Here is a 21,624-nt window from a genome sequence, read left to right as displayed (position 1 = left end):
CCACGATTCCTCCATTACAACAGTGACAACACTTCAAAAGTACTTCATTGGCTGTAAAGTGCTTTTGGCCATCCTGAGGTACCATATAAACCCCATTGTCATCTCTCCTTTCACTGGTGCGAGGTGAGCAGTGCGGGAGGCTGGTACATGGATTGGCAAGTCTGAGATTGGTGCACAATGAACCCCCTGTCGATCCTGTTTCAGATATCCAGCCCCGCAGCAGCAAGAGGCCCTTACGCACTCCACCATACCGCAACCCGCCAGTCATGCAGTGCGAAACCACGCAGTGCGCTGAATTTGGGCCCAAAACGCAGAAGGTACGGGCAAAGGGCAGCTCCCAGCTGACGTGTCACTGTGTTTACTTTTCATTGCTGGGAAACATCGCGGGAAGGGCCCACAGGGCACCGGGGGGGGTGGGGGGGGGGGGCAGGGCACCTGGGGGGGAAGGGAAGGGCCCAGTCCCACAGGGCACCGGGGGGTGGGGAGGGCCCAGTCCCACAGGGCACCGGGGGGGCGGGGGAAAAGGGTCCGGTCCCACAGGGCACCGGGGGGGCGGGGGAAAAGGGCCCGGTCCCACAGGGCACCGGGGGGGAAAGGGCCCGGTCCCACAGGGGGTGGGGGGGAGAATGGGGAAGGGCCCGGTCCCACAGGGCACCGGGGGGGAAAGGGCCCGGTCCCACAGGGCACCGGGGGGGAAAGGGCCCGGTCCCACAGGGCACCGGGGGGGGGGGGGGGGGAGGGAAGGGCCCAGTCCCACAGGGCACCGGGGGGTGGGGAGAGCCCAGTCCCACAGGGCACCGGGGGGGAAAGGGCCCGGTCCCACAGGGGGTGGGGGGGAGAATGGGGAAGGGCCCGGTCCCACAGGGCACCGGGGGGGGGTGGGGGAAAAGGGCCCGGTCCCACAGGGCAGGGCACCTGGGGGTGAAAGGGGAGGGCCCGGTCGCACAGGGGGTGGGGGGGAGAATGGGGAAGGGCCCGGTCCCACAGGGCACCGGGGGGGGGTGGGGGAAAAGGGTCCGGTCCCACAGGGCAGGGCACCTGGGGGTGAAAGGGGAGGGCCCGGTCGCACAGGATGCCGGGGGGGGGGAGAGCCCGGTCCCACAGGGCACCGGGGGGTGGGGGGGAGGGGGAAGGGCCTGGTCCCACAGGGCACCGGGGGGGGGGGGGAGAGCCCGGTCCCACAGGGCAGGGCGCCGGGAGGAAAGGTCCCACAGGGCAGCCTGTTTTGTGGAATGTGTCGGGGTGACTGTGCTGTGTAATAATGACTTGCTTCTCGTTCTCTGCTGACCCGAGTTATTTTGTGCAGGAACCACTTTGCTCTAAATACATCCAGACGAAGGGGATGACCCTGAAAGATGGTCTCCCCACCAGTAGGCCCTGCACTGGGTTGAACACCTGTGGCAGCACTGCCAATGTCAGCCACCACCAGAAGCCGAACCCTCGAGGGGGATGCAGGGACGCTCCAGCCACTGCAGGTGAAGCTCTGACAGCCCTTGCCTTTTCCTTTTTCCTCAACTTTTCTCTCTTCTCCTAAAGGTATTGGCTCTCACCAGGTGACGCTTAGTCATTGCACTCCAGTACCTCCCCCATGGGGCCTCTGCAGGTGAGCAGTCCACCGGTGGGGCATCAGGCATGATCCCAATCCTGGGGCAGGGGTGAGGAGGTGGAGAGAGCTAGGATTTAGCCATAACATTGAAGAAGGATGAACGTTCAGGATAAGTCATGTTTGCCTAATGTGCTTGGATTTTTTGACGTCACTAATAAGGTGGATGAGGGAGTGTCCATGGATAGTCACCATGGACATTCGGAAGGCACGAGAGCAGATAGAACTGGAGGTAGTCTTTGCACATGGGTTGCGAGAGTGGGCAGGGAGGGCATGTACTATAAATGGGCACTTGTGCAAAGTGGTGCTCGCCAGGGATTGGTTCTGGAGCCACAACTTATAACTATATTTAGTAAAGGTTGGAAGAAGTTGCAGACAACACTAAATTAGGAAGTACCAAGGGCAGAGGGGAGTGGAAAGTTGCAAAGGGACAAAAACAGACTAAGTGAGGGGGCAGAACTGTGGCAAATGGAGTTTGATCTGAGCAAGTGTGAAGTCATCCATTTTGAACCCAAGAAAGATAAATCGGAATATTTTCTCAATGATGAGTGATGAGGAGCATTGAGATTTGCAAGTCCAAGTACATTAAATGCCAGGGGACAAGTACAGAAAGCAATCTAAAAGGCGAATGGAATATTGGCCTGTATCGCAAGGGTCTAGAATACAAAGGGGAGACTTCAGTTGTACAGAGCCTTGGTCAGACCCCGTCTGGAGTACGGCCTTCTCCTGTTGCTGTGTGTGTAACAGGTTCCGTGTACGCCGCAGACACACGACAATGCAACCAGACCTGTAACATTCTGTTTCTGTTCTCCAGGATGTCACAGCACCCAAAACCAGAACAAAATCCAGCAGACCACAATACAAGCAGAAAAGTCTGACAATGCCTGCAAAGGGCAAAAAAAGGCAAAATCCATGCCAGACAACTTAAAGTTCGAAGGTATGGTGAGGCAGAGCCAATGCTCACGAGTGTCCTGTGGGACTCTGTACTTCCACAGTGATTAAAGGTCAGGGAGGTCAGAGATGGACAATAGTCCCTTATTCATCAAAACGTATTCCCAGGGCAGGTACAGGGGGTTGGATACAGAGTAAAGCTCCCTCTACACTGTCCCATCAAACACTCCCAGGGCAGGTACAGCACGGGGTTAGATACAGAGTAAAGCTCCCTCTATACTGTCCCATCAAACACTCCCAGGGCAGGTACAGGGGGTTAGATACAGAGTAAAGCTCCCTCTACACTGTCCCATCAAACACTCCCAGGGCAGGTACAGGGGGTTAGATACAGAGTAAAGCTCCCTCTACACTGTCCCATCAAACACTCCCAGGGCAGGTACAGCACGGGTTAGATACAGAGGTAAGGAATGGTGTGTGGGCTGGGAGACAAAAAGGGTAAACTTTGTGGCAGTATTTCAGGAGTTTGAGAAGTTGCTGTATTTGAATGAAATGATTTACAATGTGTTACTCTGTTACTAAAGGTGTTCATGATTTGAATACCACTTACCAAGTCACGTTTCAGCCTTTACCAATCGAGAGAAAGCCCACGTCGAAGAAACGAGCAGAGGACAAGCGCCCTCCCATGGATTTGCTCAGCACCTATCGCAAGGATTTCCCGGAATACAAACACCTGTGGCATAGGCCCATCGTGGGAGCATGGACTGCGGGCAACCTGCAAATTAACCGCAACCTGCCGTAAGCATGCTGATCACAGAATGATAGAAAGTTACAGCACAGGAGAAGGCCATTCGGCCCATCGTGTCCACACCGGCCAACAAAGAGCTACCCAGCCTAATCCCACTTTCCAGCTCCTCCGTAGCCCTGCAGGTTACGGCACTTCAGGAGCACATCCAAGTATTTTTTAAATGTGAGGGTTTCTGCCTCCACCACCCTTTCAGCCAGTGAGTTCCAGACCCCCACCCTCTGGGTCAAGACATTTCCTCTCAAATCCCCTCTGAACCTCCTACCAATGATTTAAATTTATGCCCCTCTGCTAAGGGAAATAGGTCCTTCCTATCCACTCTATCTGGGCCGCTCATAATTTTAAATATACCTCAATGAGGTTTCCCCTCCGCCTTCTCTGTTCCAAGGAAAACAAAGCCAGCCTATCCAATCTGTCCTCGTAGCTAAGATTCTCCACTCCCAGCAACATTCTCGTAAATCCCCTCTGTACCCTCTCCAGTGCAATCACATCCTTCCTGTAATGTGGTGACCAGAACTGCACACAGTACTCCAGCTGTGGCCTAACTAGTGTTTTATACAGTTCAAGCATAACCCCCCCTGCTCTTATATTCTATGCCTCGGCTAATAAAGGCAAGCATTCCATATGCCGCCTTAACCACCTTATCTACCTGGCCTGCTACTTTCAGGGATCTGTGGACCTGCACTCCCAGGTCCCTTTGTTCCTCTACATGTCTGTGTCCTACCATTTAATGTGTATTCCCTTGCCTTGTTAGCTCTCCCCAAATGCATTACCTCACACTTCTCTCCGGATTGAATTCCATTTGCCACTGCTCTGCCCACCTGACCAGTTGATTGGTATCTTCCTGCAGTCTACAGCTTTCTTCTTCATTATCAACCACACGGCCAACTTTAGTATCATCTGCAAACGTCTTAATCATACCCCCTATATTCAAGTCTAGATTATTGATATATATCACAAAAAGCAAGGGATTGAGCCCTACAGAACCCCACTGGATACAGCCTTCAACCATTACCCTCTGCTTTCTGCCTTTGAGCCAATTTTGGATCCAACTTACCACTTTGCCCTGGATCCCATGGGCTTTTACTTTCGTGACCAATCTGCCTTGCTGAAATCCATATACACTACATCAAACGCATTACCCTCAACGACCCTCATTGTGACCGCCTCAAAAAATTAAATCAAGTAACCGCTCCTGCACCCCACACTGCAGGGAGCACTTTCACCCTGCTCGCTGGTGACAAATGTTGTGGCAAATTCGGGGACTTTATTTTTTTGATTTCTAAATAGTTTTGTGAAGAATTTGAACTGGGGTACAAGTCCCCTCCTCCCCTGAAGGTGCTGACTCTACCTGGGGTACAGTTCCTGAAGGTGCTGACTCAAAGTGGAGGGCAGAGAAACCCAAGGCAAAAAACAAAAAGGGCCACTGAATGTAAAGGGGCTGAAGGAGGGGTCAAAACTAAAAATCATGGATTAAAAACTAGGATTAAAACACTCTACCTAAACACACGCAGCATTCAAAATAAAGTAAATAAGTTGACGGCACAAATCATTACAAATGGGTATGATTTGGTAGCCATTACAGAAACGTGGTTGCAGGGTGGCCAAGACTGGGAATTAAACATACAGGGGTATCTGACGATTCGGAAAGATAGACCAGAAGGGAAAGGAGGTGGGGTAGCTCTGTTAATAAAGGATGATATCAGGGCAGTTGTGAGAGACGATATTGGTTCTAATGAACAAAATGTTGAATCATTGTGGGTGGAGATTAGAGATAGTAAGGGGAAAAAGTCACTGGTGGGCGTAGTTTATAGGCCCCCAAATAATAACTTCACGGTGGGGCGGGCAATAAGGAAATAATGGAGGCATGTGAAAAAGGAATGGCAGTAATCATGGGGGATTTTAACCTACATATCGATTGGTCAACTCATCGCACAGGGTAGTCTGGAGGAGGAATTCATAGAATGCATACAGGATTGTTTCTTAGAACAGTATGTTACAGAACCTACAAGGGAGCAAGCTATCTTAGATCTGGTCCTGTGTAATGAGACAGGAAAAATAAACGATCTCCAAGTAAAAGATCCTCTCGGAATGAGTGATCACAGTATGGCTGAATTTGTAATACAGATTGAAGGTGAGGAAGTAGTGTCTCAAACGAGCGTACTATGCTTAAACAAAGGGGACTACAGTGGGATGAGGGCAGAGTTGGCTAAAGTAGACTGGAAACACAGGCTAAACAGTGGCACAACTGAGGAACAGTGGAGGACTTTTAAGGAGCCCTTTCATAGTGCTCAACAAAAATATATTCCAGTGAAAAAGAAGGGCGGTAAGAGAAGGGATAACCAGCCGTGGATAACCAAGGAAATAAAGGAGAGTATCAAATTAAAAACCAATGGGTATAAGGTGGCCAAGGGTAGTGGGAAAATAGAAGATTGGGAAAATTTTAAACGACAGCAAAGAATGACTAAGAAAGCAATAAAGAAAGGAAAGATAGATTACGAAGGTAAACTTGCGCAAAACATAAAAACGGATAGTAAAAGCTTTTACAGATATATAAAACGGAAAAAGTGACTAAAGTAAATGTTGGTCCCTTAGAAGATGAGAAGGGGGATTTAATAATGGGAAATGTGGAAATGGCTGAGACCTTAAACAATTATTTTGCTTCGGTCTTCACAGTGGAAGACACAAAAACCATGCCAGAAATTGCTGGTCACAGGAATGTGGGAAGGGAGGACCTGTAGACAATCACTATCACTAGGGAGGGAGTGCTGGACAGGCTAATGGGACTCAAGGTAGACAAGTCCCCTGGTCCTGATGAAATGCATCCCTGGGTATTAAAAGAGATGGCGGAAGTTATAGCAGATACATTCGTTATAATCTACCAAAATTCTCTGGACTCTGGGGAGGTACCAGCGGATTGGAAAGCAGCTAATGAAACGCCTCTGTTTAAAAAAGGGGGCAGACAAAAGGCAGGTAACTATAGGCCGGTTAGTTTAACATCTGTTGTGGGGAAAATGCTTGAAACTATCATTAAGGAAGAAATAGCGGGACATCTAGATAGGAATAGTGCAATCAAGCAGACGCAGCATGGATTCATGAAGGGGAAATCATGTTTAACTAATTTACTGGAATTCTTTGAGGATATAACGAGCATGGTGGATAGAGGTGTACCGATGGATGTGGTGTATTTAGATTTTCAAAAGGCATTCGATAAGGTGCCAAACAAAAGGTTACTGCAGAAGATAGAGGTACGCGGAGTCAGAGGAAATGTATTAGCATGGATAGACAATTGGCTGGCGAACAGAAAGAAGAGAGTCGGGATAAATGGGTCCTTTTCGGGTTGGAAATCGGTGGTTAGTGGTGTGCCACAGGGATCAGTGCTGGGACCACAACTGTTTACAATATACATAGATGATCTGGAAGAGGGGACAGAGTGTAGTGTAACAAAATTTGCAGATGACGCAAAGATTAGTGGGAAAGCGGGTTGTGTAGAGGACACAGAAAGGCTGCAGAGATTCAGATAGGTTAAGCGAATGGGCTAAGGTTTGGCAGATGGAATACAATGTCGGAAAGTGTGAGGTCATCCACCTTGGGGGAAAAAAAACAAAAAAAGGGAATACTTTTTGAATGGGGAGAAATTACAACATGCTGCGGTGCAGAGGGACCTGGGGGTCCTTGTGCATGAAACTCTTTTTGGAGTTTATCTGCAAAACAAAAACATTAATCGGTGCCACCCGACCTGGATATGACACCAGACATTTACAAGGCCCTCTTTTTTTTTTTTTTTTTGTTTTTTTTTGTTGTTGTTTTTTTGGGCACTAAAATCACCTTTTTTCCCCAGTGCCCCCTATAAAAGGGAAGGGGACACTAAAAGCACCGGCAATTAAAACAAATTAAACTTTAAAACGTAAAATCAAATTAAAATTTGGTTGCCGGGCGTGATGATGCACTCCAGTCCCTCCGGTGCCCACCTCTCGCGGAAGGCCGCGAGCGTACCGGTGGACACCGCGTGCTCCATCTCCAAGGACACCCTGGACCGGATGCAAGAGCGGAAGAGAGGCAGGCAGTCAGGTTGAACGACCCCCTCGACCGCCCGCTGCCTGGACCGGCTGATGGCACCCTTGGCCGTGCCCAGGAGCAGTCCTACAAGGAGGCCCTCGGACCTACCCGCTCCCCTCCGCACAGGGTGCCCAAAGATCAGGAGAGTGGGACTGAAGTGCAGCCAGAATTTCAGGAGCAGCCCCGTGCATGAAACTCTTTTGAGTCAGCCCCGTGCATGAATCCCAAAAAGTTAGTTTGCAGGTGCAGCAGGTAATCAGGAAGGCGAATGTAATGTTGGCCTTCATTGCGAGAGGGATGGAGTACAAAAGCAGGGAGGTCCTGCTGCAACTGTATAGGGTATTGGTGAGGCCGCACCTGGAGTACTGCATGCAGTTTTGGTCGCCTTACTTAAGGAAGGATATACTGGCTTTGGAGGGGGTATAGAGACGATTCACTAGGTTGATTTCGGAGATGAGGGGGTTACCTTATGATGATAGATTGAGTAGACTGGGTCTTTACTCGTTGGAGTTCAGAAGGATGAGGGGTGATCTTATAGAAACATTTAAAATAATGAAAGGGATAGACAAGATAGAGGCAGAGAGGTTGTTTCCACTGGTCGGGGAGACTAGAACTAGGGGGCACAGCCTCAAAATACGGGGTAGCCAATTTAAAACCGAGTTGAGAAGGAATTTCTTCTCCCAGAGGGTTGTGAATCTGTGGAATTCTCTGCCCAAGGAAGCAGTTGAGGCTAGCTCATTGAATGTATTTAAGTCACAGATCGATAGATTTTTAACCAATAAGGGAATTAAGGGTTATGGGGAGCGGGCGGGTAAGTGGAGCTGAGTCCACGGCCAGATCAGCCATGATCTTATTGAATGGCGGAGCAGGCTCGAGGGGCTAGATGGCCTACTCCTGTTCCTAATTCTTATGTTCTTATACCTGGGGTACAGTTCCTGAAGGTGCTGACTCTACCTAGGGTACAGCGTCAATAAATGTTGGCCAGCCTTCCATATTTCACCAGTAGCTTTTTCTCACAAATAATCAATGCAGACCTAGATGATGGGCTGGGGGAATCACAGCGAAGCCCCTAACCTGTCTTCGCGCATGTAGTTTCCATGAGGAGTCAAGGAATAGTGATCAGGAGCAGGGACCCTAGCTAATTCTTGCCTCTCTACCATAGATCAGGGCATTGAGCCTGTTTATAGACTACTGAACCTGAATGGTATGTGAGCTTTGGGAAGAGGTGGGAGGTGGGAGGTGGGGATATAACGAGCATGGTGGATAGAGGTGTACTGATGGATGTGGTGTATTTAGATTTTCAAAAGGCATTCGATAAGGTGCCACACAAAAGGTTACTGCAGAAGATAAAGGTACGCGGAGTCAGAGGAAATGTATTAGCATGGATAGAGAATTGGCTGGCTAACAGAAAGCAGAGAGTCGGGATAAATGGGTCCTTTTCGGGTTGGATATCGGTGGTTAGTGGATGCCACAGGGATCGGTGCTGGGACCACAACTGTTTACAATATACATAGATGACCTGGAAGAGGGGACAGAGTGTAGTGTAACAAAATTTGCAGATGACACAAAGATTAGTGGGACAGCGGGTTGTGTAGAGGACAAAGAGAGGCTGCAAAGAGATTTAGATAGGTTAAGCGAATGGGCTAAGGTTTGGCAAATGGAATACAATGTCGGAAAGTGTGAGGTCATCCACCTTGGGAGGGAAAAAAAATAAAAGGGAATATTATTTGAATGGGGAGAAATTACAACATGCTGAGGTGCAGAGGGACCTGGGGGCCCTTGTGCATGAATCCCAAAAAAAAGTTAGTTTGCAGGTGCAGCAGGTAATCAGGAAGGCGAATGGAATGTTGGCCTTCATTGCAAGAGGGATGGAGTACAAAAGCAGGGAGGTCCTGCTGCAACTGTACAGGGTATTGGTAAGGCTGCACCTGGAGTACTGTGTGCAGTTTTTGTCACCTTACTTAAGGAAGGATATACTAGCTTTGGAGGGGGTACAGAGACGATTCACTAGGCTGATTCCGGAGATGAGGGGGTTACCTTATGATGATAGATTGAGTAGACTGGATCTTTACTCATTGGAGTTCAGAAGGATGAGGGGTGATCTTATAGAAACATTTAAAATAATGAAAGGGATAGACAAGATAGAGGCAGAGAGGTTGTTTCCACTGGTCGGGGAGACTAGAACTAGGGGGCACAATACAGGGGAGCCAATTTAAAACCGAGTTGAGAAGGAATTTCTTCTCCCAGAGGGTTGTGAATCTGTGGAATTCTCTGCCCAAGGAAGCAGTTGAGGCTAGCTCATTGAATGTATTCAAATCACAAAGATAGATTTTTAACCAATAAGGGAATTAAGGGTTACGGGGAACGGGCAGGTAAGTGGAGCTGAGTCCACGGCCAGATCAGCCATGATCTTGTTGAATGGCGGAGCAGGCTCGAGGGGCTGGATGGCCTACTCCTGTTCCTAATTCTTATGTTCTTATGTGAGTGAGCTTGGGGTAGAGGTGGTATGTTCCAGTCCTGACAACATTGGAACCTATGGGAGGGAAGAAGTGAGTTACTTAGCGACCGATACACCATGGGTGACCCTGACTTCTGGAGTTGCTCAATTTGCCTGAGGGAGTCGAAGACCAATTTCCGCGAGTTTTCCTGAAATTGGCAGTAGCTTTTTATTTTGAGGAGTTAGTGGCTGTTCCGAGGCAGGGCCTGGGTTTCACTGTTGGGGTGTGTGGGCAGCTTTGGTGGCTCTGCTTTGTGAAGCACCCTGGGCTAAAGGCATGATGTAAATTCAAATTGTTGTTGTAGAAAGACTATAGATCTGATGTCCTTAACTCCACAGTACGGACTTCAACACGACTCAGAAAGAATCATACATCGGCTGGGACCCCACTGTGTACCCCCGCCCCGATCTGATCAAATACAGGGACAATCTGTCAGAAACAGAAGGCACCATTGATTCCGACACAATGAGCAAGGTAACTGCTCTCGGTCTGCCAGCGCACAGGGCGGGCGATGTGAAGATCCCTCTTACCAGCAGGGGCCACTGGGCGGTGATGAGGGTGGGAATCCCACACTGACTTATTCTCCCCAGCCTGCGCCAGCTGACTGAGACCTGCTAATGCAGCACAAGGATGGGAAGGGTCTATAAAGACATGAGGAAAGGAACGACTCCAGTAAAGAGCCATCACCAGCACATTCTCAATGGGCTGAACATAGAATCATAGAATACTTACAGCACGGAAGGCCATTCGGCCCATGCCAACTCTTGGCCAGTCCCACTCCCCCGCCCTTTCCCCCGAGCTCTGCAAATGTTTTTCCTTCAGGTACTTATCCAATTCCCTTTTGAAAGCAGTGATTGAGTCTGCCTCCACCACCCTCTCGGGCAGCGCATTCCAGATCCTAACCACTCGTTGTGTAAAAAAAATACTTTTCTTCCTTCGTCTTTGGTTCTTTGGCCAATCACCTTAAATCTGTGTCCTCTGGTTCTCCACCCTTCCACCAATGGGAACAGTTTCTCTCTATCTACCTTGTCCAGACCCTTCATGATTTTGAACAGCTCTATCAAATCTCCTCTCAATCTTCTCTGCTCTAAGGTGAACAATCCCAGCTTCTCCAGTCTATCCATGTAATTGAAGTCCCTCATCCCTGGAATCATTCTCGGAAATCTTTTCTGCAACTTCTCCAAGGCCTTCACATCCTTCCTAAAGTGTGGTGCCCAGAATTGGACACAATACTCCAGTTGGGGCTGAACCAATAGTTTATACAGGTTCATCATCATCGCCACCCTTTTGTACTCTATGCCTCTATCAATAAAAGCAGTGGTCCCAGTACCAACCCCTGGGGAACACCACTGTCTACCTTCCTCCAGTCCGAAAAACAACCGTTCCCCACTACTCTCTGTTTCCTGTCACTGAGCCAATCCTGTATCCATGCTGCCACTGTCCCTTTTATTCCATGGGCTTCAACTTTGCTGCAAGCCTATTATGTGGCACTTTATAAATCCAAGTCTTTCTTTCATCAAAAGTCTTTTGTAAATCCATGTACACTATGACAACTGTATTACCCCTAAGAACATAAGAACATAAGAATTAGGAACAGGAGTAGGCCATCTAGCCCCTCGAGCCTGCTCCGCCATTCAATAAGATCATGGCTGATCTGGCCGTGGACTCAGCTCCACTTACCCGCCCGCTCCCCGTAACCCTTAATTCCCTTATTGGTTAAAAATCTATCTGTGACTTGAATACATTCAATGAGCTAGCCTCAACTGTTTCCTTGGGCAGAGAATTCCACAGATTCACAACCCTCTGGGAGAAGAAATTCCTTCTTAACTCGGTTTTAAATTGGCTCCCCCGTATTTTGAGGCTGTGCCCCCTAGTTCTAGTCTCCCCGACCAGTGGAAACAACCTCTCTGCCTCTATCTTGTCTATCCCTTTCATTATTTTAAATGTTTCTATAAGATCACCCCTCATCCTTCTGAACTCTAACGAGTACGACCTTCTCTGTTACCTCATCAAAAAACTTTATCTCGTTGGTTAAACACTATTTGCCTTCAACAAATCTATGCTGCTTTCCTTAATTAATCCACCCCTATCCAAGTGACTGTTAATTTTGTCCCTGATTACTGTTTCTCAATGCTTCCCCACGGCCTGTAGTTGCTGGATTTATCTTTACACACTTTTTTTGAACAGTGGTGTAATATTTGTAATTTTCCAGTTATCTGGCACCATCCCTGTATCTATGGAGAATTGGAATATTAAGGCCAGTACCTCTGTGATTTCCGCCCTCAATTCCCTCAGCATCCTAGGATGCATCCCATTCGGTCCTGGTGAGTTAGCGATTTTAAGTTCAGCCAGCCTTTTATAATACCTCCTCTTTATCAATTTTTATCCTATCCAATGTCTCCACTATCTCCTCCCTCACTATGTCTGTGGCAATGACCTCTTCCTTGGTGAAGACAGATGCAAAGTTCTCATTTAGTACCTCAGCTGTAACCTCTGCCTCCGTGTGTAGGTCTCCTTCTTGGTCCCTAATCGGCCCCACCCCTCCCGTACTACCCTTTTACTATTTATATGCCTGGAGAAGACTTTTGGATTATGTTGGCTGCCATTCTATTCTCATACCCTCTCTTTGCCCCTCTGATTTTCTTTTTCACCTCGTCTGACCTTTCTATGTATACAGGTGCGAGGTCCGGAAACCTCGGGACCGAGGCCATTCCGGATCATTCCGGAATGTATTTGCCCGTGTGGGGGGGAGGTCAGGCCAGGGCCACTGGGGGGGGGGGGGAGAGGTCGGGCCGGGGGAGTCGGATTTCGGAACATTTTCTGGTTTCTGGACGACCTTGCCACTGATCGGTCCGGATTCTGAATTCCGGAACTGGGAATTTTGGACGGCGCACCTGTAGCCTTATTAACAGATGTATTAGCAACCTGACGTCTGTCATACGCACTCTTTTTCTCATTCTTCATACTCTCTCTATCTGTTTCGTCATCCAGGGAACCCTGACTTTAGCTGCCCTGCCTTCCCCCCCCCCCCGCCTCCCCCTAGTGGGAATGTACCTTGACTGTACCTGAACTATTTAAAGGCAGCCCATTGTTCCATTACAGTTTTACCTGCCAATCTTTGATTCCAGTTTACTCGGGCCAGACCTGTTCTCATCCCACCGAAATTGGCCTTCCTCCATTTAACATTTTTACTCTAGATTGCTCTCTAACCTTTTCCATAGCTAATCTAAACCTTATGATACTATGATCACTGTTCCCTAAATGTTCCCCGACTGACCCACCTCATTCCCCAGAACCAGATCCAGCAATGCCTCCCCCCTGGAAACATACTGATCAAGAAAGTTCTCCTGAACACACTTCAGAAATCCGTCCCCCTCTCTGCCCTTTACCCTATTACTATCCCAGTCTATATTCGGATAGTTGAAGTCCCCCATTATCCCTACTCGATGATTCTTGCACCTCTCTGTAATTTCTCTGAAATTTGCTCCTCCATATCTTTCCCACTATTTGGTGATCTATAGAATACACTTAGTAGTGTGATGGCCCAGCGGTGTGATGGCCCTTCTATTATTTCTGAACTCCCTTCCAGGACATCCTCCCTCTCCAGCACTGTAATATTTTCCTTAACAAATACTGCCACACCACCTCCTAACTTTCCTCCCTTATCTTTCATGAACACCTTACAACCAGGAATATTTAATACCCAATCCTACCCTTTTTTGAGCCAGGTCTCAGTTATTGCCACAACATCATATTCCCATGTGGCTATTTGTACCTTGTTTACTATGCTTCATGCATTCACACACGCACACTGTAAACCATCCTGTATTCTCTCTTAGTTTGACCCCACCTAATACCTTGCTCTATGCCTCTCCCAATCCTTTGAGCACTTTATTTACCCTTTCTAATGTTACATCCTGGTGCCCATACCCCTGCCAAATTAGTTTAAACCCTCCCCAACAGCACGAGCAAACCCTCCCGCAAGGATATTGATTCCGGTCCTGCTGAGGTGCAACCTGTCCGGCCTGTACAGGTCCCACCTCCCCCAGAATCGGTCCCAATGCCCCAGGAATCTAAAGCCTTCCTGCACCATCCCTCCAGCCACGCACTCATCTGCTCTATCCTCCTATTTCTGTACTCACTTGTGCATGGCACCGGGAGTAATCCGGAGATTACTACCTTTTGAGGTCCAGCTTTTTAATATTTTTCCTAGCTCCCTAAACACTGTCTGCAGGACCTCATCCCTCTTACTACCTAGGTCGTTGGTATCGATATGGATCATTATCTCTGGCTGTTCACCCTCCCCCCTCAGAATGTTCTGCAGCCGCTCAGCGTCATCCTTAACCCTGGCACCAGAGGCAACATCCCATCCTGGAATCACGTCTTCGGCCGCAGAAACGCCTGTCTGCTCCCCTAACTATTGAATCTCCTACTACTATTGCTCTTTCACTCCTCTTCCTCCCCCTTTGTACAGCTGAGCCACCCGTGGTGCCGTGGATTTGGCTCTGGCTGTACTCCCCAGAGGCACTAGCGCCCTCACCAGTAGTCAGAACAGAATACTGATTGGAGAGCAAGATGCACTCAGGGGACTCCTACACTACCTGCGTGGTCGTCCTCTTCTGTCTGGCAGTCACCCATTTCCTCACATTCTTAAACTGCGGGGTGACCACCTCCTGAAGCGTGCCATCAATGAACTTCTCAGCCTGATGGATGCACCGCAGTGATGCCAGCTACTGCTCAAACTCCGAACCCGGAGCTCGAGCTCCTCCAGCCGACAACACTTCCTGCACATGTGGTTGTCCAGGACACGGGATGTGCATTTCACAGGACTGAGCTGCCCTGCCATGTCTTTACATCATAGACTATTAACTAGAAATACTTATCAGCTCCTCACCAATCAGCTCCTTCTCTGGTTGTGATGTCACTATAGCCATTTTGCAGTTGTTGCTTTAGTTGTTGTTTTACAGAGGATCACACATGATATGACACACAAACAGACCATTCGGCCCAACCAGTCCATGCCGGCGTTTATGCTCCACTCGAGCCTCCTCCCATTTTTCCTCATCTAAATCTATCAGCATAACCCTCTATTCCCTCTCCCTCATATTCTTGTCCAGCCTCCCCTTAAATGCATCGATACTATTTGCCTCAACCCCTCCCTGTGGCAGCGAGTTCCACATTCTCACTCCTCTCTGGGTAAAGAAGTTTCTTCTGAATTCCCTCTTGGATTTCTTGGTGACTATCTTATATCGATGGCCTCTAGTTATGCTCTTCCCGACAAGTGGAAACATTCTCTTTGTATCCACCCTATTAAAACCTTTTATAATTTTAAATACCTCTAATAGGTCACCCCTCAGCCTTTTTTCAAGAGAAAAGAGACCCAGCCTGTTCAACCTTTCCAGATACGTATACGCTCGCATTTCTGGTATCATCCTTGTAAATCTTCTCTGCACCCTCTCCAGTGTCTCTACATCCTTTTTATAATATGGCGACCAGAACTGTACGCAGTGCTCCACGTGTGGTCTAATCCAGGTTCCATACAGGTTTAGCATAACTTCCCGACTTTTCAGTTTTTTAATTTAGAACCTAACTCCTGACACTTTTTTTTTTGTTTTCACTGGAGGTGCTCCTCCCGCTCGCTGCCCCGCACTGTGCTCTCTGCTCCTCCCGCACTGTGCTCTCTCTGCTCCTCCCGCACTGTGCTCTCTCTGCTCCTCCCGCACTGTGCTCTCTCTGCTCCTCCCGCACTGTGCTCTCTCTGCTCCTCCCGCACTGTGCTCTCTCTGCTCCTCCCGCACTGTGCTCTCTCTGCTCCTCCCGCACTGTGCTCTCTCTGCTCCTCCCGCACTGTGCTCTCTCTGCTCCTCCCGCACTGTGCTCTCTCTGCTCCTCCCGCACTGTGCTCTCTCTGCTCCTCCCGCACTGTGCTCTCTCTGCTCCTCCCGCACTGTGCTCTCTCTGCTCCTCCCGCACTGTGCTCTCTCTGCTCCTCCCGCACTGTGCTCTCTCTGCTCCTCCCGCACTGTGCTCTCTCTGCTCCTCCCGCTCACTGCGCTCTCTGCTCCTCCCGCACTGCGCTCTCTGCTCCTCCCGCTCACTGCGCTCTCTGCTCCTCCCGCACTGTGCTCTCTGCTCCTCCCGCTCTCTGCCCCGCACTGTGCTCTCTGCTCCTCCCGCTCACTGCCCCGCACTGTGCTCTCTGGTCTCCCGCTCACTGCCCCGCACTGTGCGCTCTGGTCTCCCGCTCACTGCCCCGCACTGTGCTCTCTCTGGTCCTCCCGCACTGTGCTCTCTCTGCTCCTCCCGCACTGTGCTCTCTCTGGTCATCCCGCTCGCTGCCCCGCACTGTGCTCTCTGCTCCTCCCGCACTGTGCTCTCTCTGGTCCTCCCGCACTGTGCTCTCTCTGGTCCTCCCGCACTGTGCTCTCTCTGGTCCTCCCGCTCGCTGCCCCGCACTGTGCTCTCTGCTCCTCCCGCACTGTGCTCTCTCTGGTCCTCCCGCTCGCTGCCCCGCACTGTGCTCTCTGCTCCTCCCGCACTGCGCTCTCTCTGGTCTCCCGCTCACTGCCCCGCACTGTGCTCTCTCTGGTCCTCCCGCACTGTGCTCTCTCTGGTCTACCGCTCACTGCCCCGCACTGCGCTCTCTCTGCTCCTCCCGCTCACTGTGCTCTCTCTGCTCCTCCCGCACTGTGCTCTCTCTGGTCCTCCCGCACTGTGCTCTCTCTGGTCCTCCCGCTCACTGCCCCGCACTGTGCTCTCTGCTCGTCCCGCACTGTGCTCTCTCTGCTCCTCCCGCACTGTGCTGTCTGCTCCTCCCGCACTGTGCTCTCTGGTCCTCCCGCTCACTGCCCCGCACTGTGCTCTCTGCTCCTCCCGCACTGTGCTCTCTCTGCTCCTCCCGCTCACTGTGCTCTCTCTGCTCCTCCCGCTCACTGTGCTCTCTCTGCTCCTCCCGCTCACTGTGCTCTCTCTGGTCCTCCCGCTCACTGTGCTCTCTCTGCTCCTCCCGCTCACTGTGCTCTCTCTGCTCCTCCCGCTCACTGTGCTCTCTCTGCTCCTCCCGCTCACTGTGCTCTCTCTGCTCCTCCCGCTCACTGTGCTCTCTCTGCTCCTCCCGCTCACTGTGCTCTCTCTGCTCCTCCCGCTCACTGTGCTCTCTCTGCTCCTCCCGCTCACTGTGCTCTCTCTGCTCCTCCCGCTCACTGTGCTCTCTCTGCTCCTCCCGCTCACTGTGCTCTTTCTGCTCCTCCCGCTCACTGTGCTCTCTCTGCTCCTCCCGCTCACTGTGCTCTCTCTGCTCCTCCCGCTCACTGTGCTCTCTCTGCTCCTCCCGCTCACTGTGCTCTCTCTGCTCCTCCCGCTCACTGTGCTCTCTCTGCTCCTCCCGCTCACTGTGCTCTCTCTGCTCCTCCCGCTCACTGTGCTCTCTCTGCTCCTCCCGCTCACTGTGCTCTCTCTGCTCCTCCCGCACTGTACTCTCTCTGGTCCTCCCGCTCACTGCCCCGCACTGTGCTCTCTCTGGTCCTCCCGCTCACTGCCCCGCACTGTGCTCTCTCTGCTCCTCCCGCACTGTGCTCTCTGTTCCTCCCGCACTGTGCTCCTCCCGCACTGTGCTCTCTGCTCCTCCCGCTCACTGTGCTCTCTCTGCTCCTCCCGCTCACTGTGCTCTCTCTGCTCCTCCCGCTCACTGTGCTCTCTCTGCTCCTCCCGCTCACTGTGCTCTCTCTGCTCCTCCCGCTCACTGTGCTCTCTCTGCTCCTCCCGCACTGTACTCTCTCTGCTCCTCCCGCACTGTACTCTCTCTGGTCCTCCCGCTCACTGCCCCGCACTGTGCTCTCTCTGGTCCTCCCGCTCACTGCCCCGCACTGTGCTCTCTCTGCTCCTCCCGCACTGTGCTCTCTCTGCTCCTCCCGCACTGTGCTCTCTGCTCCTCCCGCACTGTGCTCTCTGCTCCTCCCGCACTGTGCTCTCTCTGCTCCTCCCGCACTGTGCTCTCTCTGCTCCTTCCGCTCGTTATCCTCTGCCCGCTCGTTATCCTCTGCCCGCTCGCTGCCGCCGCTGCCTGGCTCTCCCGAACGGCTGCCTATTGCGTTGTATTTTTCACAGCATGCAGTTCACTGACCACCTAAAGGCAAGGCTGGTATGTATTACCCATTCTTAGTTGCCCCAAGGTGGTGGTGATGGGCCTGCTCCTTGAATCAGTGTTGGCTTGATACGGCAGAATGGTTGCGAGAATGGTTAGCAGCACATTGGTGCAGACTGGGGTCACGTATAGACCAGACTGGGTGAGGATGGCAGGTTCCTGCCCTACCGGACCGCAGTGTGTTGGACATTTAATCTCCGGGACCTGCATTCACACCCACCTCAGAGGTGGCGATGTTTACCCCCATCGTCTGCAGGGAGGGTGAAATCTGGTATTTTTCTTGCTGGTTTCTTCTATCTCTGAGATTATTTAGAGACAGTGAACATGGACTGCACCCATTTCAGGTCAGTCCCCGAATTCACCAATCTGGAAATTGTAAGCCAGTGGTCTCCTTTTTAGATGCACTTTGAAAATATCAGCAATGAATCTCACTCCTCCTATAGCCCGTGGACAATCTCCCTGGTCATAGACGCTATCGCAGCCATTTAATCCTAGTGAATCTGAGTACAAGCCCAGAATCAATCCATACCTTGCCAACATTGATCTGTATTCCCCCTCCCGCCACAGGGGACCTTCCTTTCCATGCACCAGCTGTACAGGAGCTATAGTGCCCTGTGGCTTATTTCATCGCTTCATTGTCACCTCCACCCTCAAACTTAACCAGCAATCTGTCCAGCTCCCCTTTGAAAGTTCATTGGTGGAAACGGAGGGCCTGCTTTCCTTCCCCACTTTGCAACAGCAACATTTTCCTGGTGTGGCCAGCATCATCTTTCTGCACTTTATCTCCTCTCAGCTTGCGTATCAAACACCGTTAACTAAACACACACAGCTCGCCCGGCCCAGGACGATGCAGAGTTCAAGAGGTGGCAAATTTGACGACGAAACAGCCTATAGAAACTCCTTCAAGGACTGGGGGCCGAAGGCCAGAGTGCGCCATGGCGACGCTTACGAAGGAACCTACGACCCGGCACCGGTAAGCAGAGTAACGCTCCCTCTACATTGTCCCATCAAACACTCCCAGGGCAGGTACAGCACGGGGTTAGATACAGAGTAAAGCTCCCTCTACACTGTCCCATCAAACACTCCCAGGGCAGGTACAGGGGGTTAGATACAGAGTAAAGCTCCCTCTACACTGTCCCATCAAACACTCCCAGGGCAGGTACAGGGGGTTAGATACAGAGTAAAGCTCCCTCTACACTGTCCCGTCAAACACTCCCAGGGCAGGTACAGCACGGGGTTAGATACAGAGTAAAGCTCCCTCTACACTGTCCCATTAAACACTCCCAGGGCAGGTACAGCACGGGGTTAGATACAGAGTAAAGCTCCCTCTATACTGTCCTATCAAACACTCCCAGGGCAGGTACAGCATTGATTCCCATGTCAGGGAACGATTCCTCACTGCATTAATGCTATCCTTACATTTCCCACAACAGGTATCTTGGCCTTGTGAGGTTACTGATTTTGTGTTGTGTCGTACTCTGTTCTCTATGTTGTTGTCCCCAAGTTATCTCCAGTAGCAACCTCGAGACAAAACCGTAGTGATTTTGGTCGGCCAATACATTTTGCTGCTGTGGCAGTGTCTCCACTGGGGCTATAACTCTCGGTCCGGTGTCTGTGTAACAGGGGAAGATCGACAATTTATCAATCACCAGACAAGATTTCACCCCGAAATGTGACTACAAGCCAATGAAGCCAGTTTTCCAGCAAAAGATCACCCCCAACAACAGGCAAGCACCACACCATTCATCTGTTCTTGCTTTGCTTCCACAGGAACTGCCAAAGCCTCCTGTGAAATATACTCGTTTCCCAACAGTTTGATTTGGCAATATATTTTCCGAGATGGGCATCATCAGGGCAGTGGCCAACACTTGGAGAACAAGAGTGAGCAAGGGCGATGGTCCTGCTCACCTACACTCCCTGTGGGTGGGAGTACAAAGTCTGCTCTCGCTGAGCAGCCAGGCTGAAATCAAGAGCACATGTGTGGAGGGCACCAGGCTCGATTAAATATTGCAACACATGTGACCCCGTGCTGAGGCGTGTTTGAGCAACAGGTGACAGAAGCTGAACTTTTCTGTTAAATGCTGACCACACTATTACTGTTCTGGTCACTTTATATCTTCCATAGCACTGTACCAAGGTAATTTGGGATGTTTGGCTCAATTGGTAATAGTCTTGTCTCTGGATGAGATTGGGTTCAAGTACTGCTCCTGGTTAATCAAGACTGCTCAGCTGACCCAGGTGGCCATTATAAATCTGATGGTACTCAGTGAAAAGCAAGGAATTCTCCCGATGTCTTGGCCATTGATCCTGCCAGCAGCACTACGAACAGATGAACTGGCCATTGTTTGCTGTTCTGGAAGTTCCTATGTGCATCGTGCCATGTCTGCCCACAAAACAGCTGCTGCACTCTAAGATAGTTCACTGCTGTGAAGTACTTTGAAACATTGCTGAGGTGGAATAAGGTGTATAGAACTGAGCGATAGATACTGGTGTACGGGAATCAGTACAAAGGCACTAATTCCAGACAAAAAGTACAAAGTTATGAGAGTCCTTTTATAAAATGCTGGAGTCGTGTGTCCAATGGCTGACCCCAGGAAGGATGTCAAGGCCTTGCAGAGGAGATTTACTAGAATGGTATCAGGGACTTCAGATACATGGAGACTGGAGAAGCTGGGAATGTTCCCCTCGAGTAGAGAAGGTTCAGGGGAAATCTGATCGATTAAATGAGAAGCTGTTTGCATGTTGAAGGGTCGATAACCAGAGGACACGGTAATACAGTTGGCACAAAAACCAGAGGGGAGATGAGATATTTTTTAACGAGTTATGATGATCTGGAAGGTGCTGACTGAGCGGGCGGTGGGAGCAGATTCAGTGATCGTTTATAAAAGGGAATTGGATAAATACTTGAAAATATAAAGTGTGCAGGGCTGTGGGGGATGGGGACTAACTGGATCGCTCTTTCAAAGAGCACGATGGGACGAGAGGACTCCTTCGAGACTGTATGATTCTACAATGTATATATTCTGCTTCAGTTTTCTTCTGAAATACCTACAATGTCTTGAATGGTACATCTCTCCCACTTTCCCAGTCTAACCCCCCTCCCCAAGTGCAGATTACAAGCCTACCTAATCCATCAGCGGCTCAAGGAGCTGAAGCTCTGCTCCAGACCATCGCCCGTCGCCACACAATGAAACCACCGGAGTCACCGTGACGCTGCAACACCAGACGCCAAAGCAGCCGTCACAGCACCAAGGCCTATTCAAAGGAAAATCCTGACCTAACAGTACTGTGGGAGCAGCTTCACCTGAGGACTGCAGAGGTTCAGGAAGGTTCACCACCTTCTCGGGGCCACTAGCGATGGGCAATAAACGGCAGCCTTGTCAGTGACGTTTGTGGGCGAAAGCAGAGTCCGGGATTTCCCGCTGAGAATGGTGAATGCCGTGTATTGAGGAATTTTGTCGTGTAGCTGTTTGACTGCCTGGTTGGCTAATCGATGTACTCTGTCTTGTGATTCTTTGCAACCAAAGACTAGCCGCTTCACTGACACTCAGTGTCTGTGAGCTCGGTGTGTTACTGTTCTATTCGCTCACTTCCTGATAGCTAATTAAAAAGAAAAGTTACCATGATT

The 21,624-nt window shown here is 50.4% G+C and overlaps 1 protein-coding gene across 2 annotated transcripts in view; it reads left to right on the top strand.

Moving 5' to 3' along the window:
• LOC139276496 (uncharacterized) overlaps positions 1 to 21,624 on the top strand; it is a 26,586-nt gene extending 4,962 nt beyond the window's left edge. Inside the window, exons 3-10 of one of the 2 annotated variants that reach the window (XM_070894604.1) lie at positions 205 to 317; positions 1,307 to 1,475; positions 2,418 to 2,540; positions 3,106 to 3,289; positions 10,192 to 10,327; positions 18,790 to 18,969; positions 19,620 to 19,723; positions 21,085 to 21,624. In XM_070894604.1, coding sequence (XP_070750705.1) covers positions 267 to 317; positions 1,307 to 1,475; positions 2,418 to 2,540; positions 3,106 to 3,289; positions 10,192 to 10,327; positions 18,790 to 18,969; positions 19,620 to 19,723; positions 21,085 to 21,187 — 1,050 coding nt within the window. In that variant the 5' untranslated portion in view covers positions 205 to 266 and the 3' untranslated portion in view covers positions 21,188 to 21,624. Of the gene's footprint in view, positions 1 to 204; positions 318 to 1,306; positions 1,476 to 2,417; positions 2,541 to 3,075; positions 3,290 to 10,191; positions 10,328 to 18,789; positions 18,970 to 19,619; positions 19,724 to 21,084 lie in introns of both variants that reach the window. The other variant, XM_070894605.1, reaches the window with a different exon arrangement.

This window comes from Pristiophorus japonicus, chromosome 11, assembly GCF_044704955.1.
Source record: "Pristiophorus japonicus isolate sPriJap1 chromosome 11, sPriJap1.hap1, whole genome shotgun sequence".
In the NCBI taxonomy this organism is placed as follows: Eukaryota; Metazoa; Chordata; class Chondrichthyes; family Pristiophoridae; genus Pristiophorus; species Pristiophorus japonicus.
The sequence above is the reverse complement of the archived record's forward strand: the minus strand, read 5'-3'. Positions and strand labels throughout refer to the sequence as shown.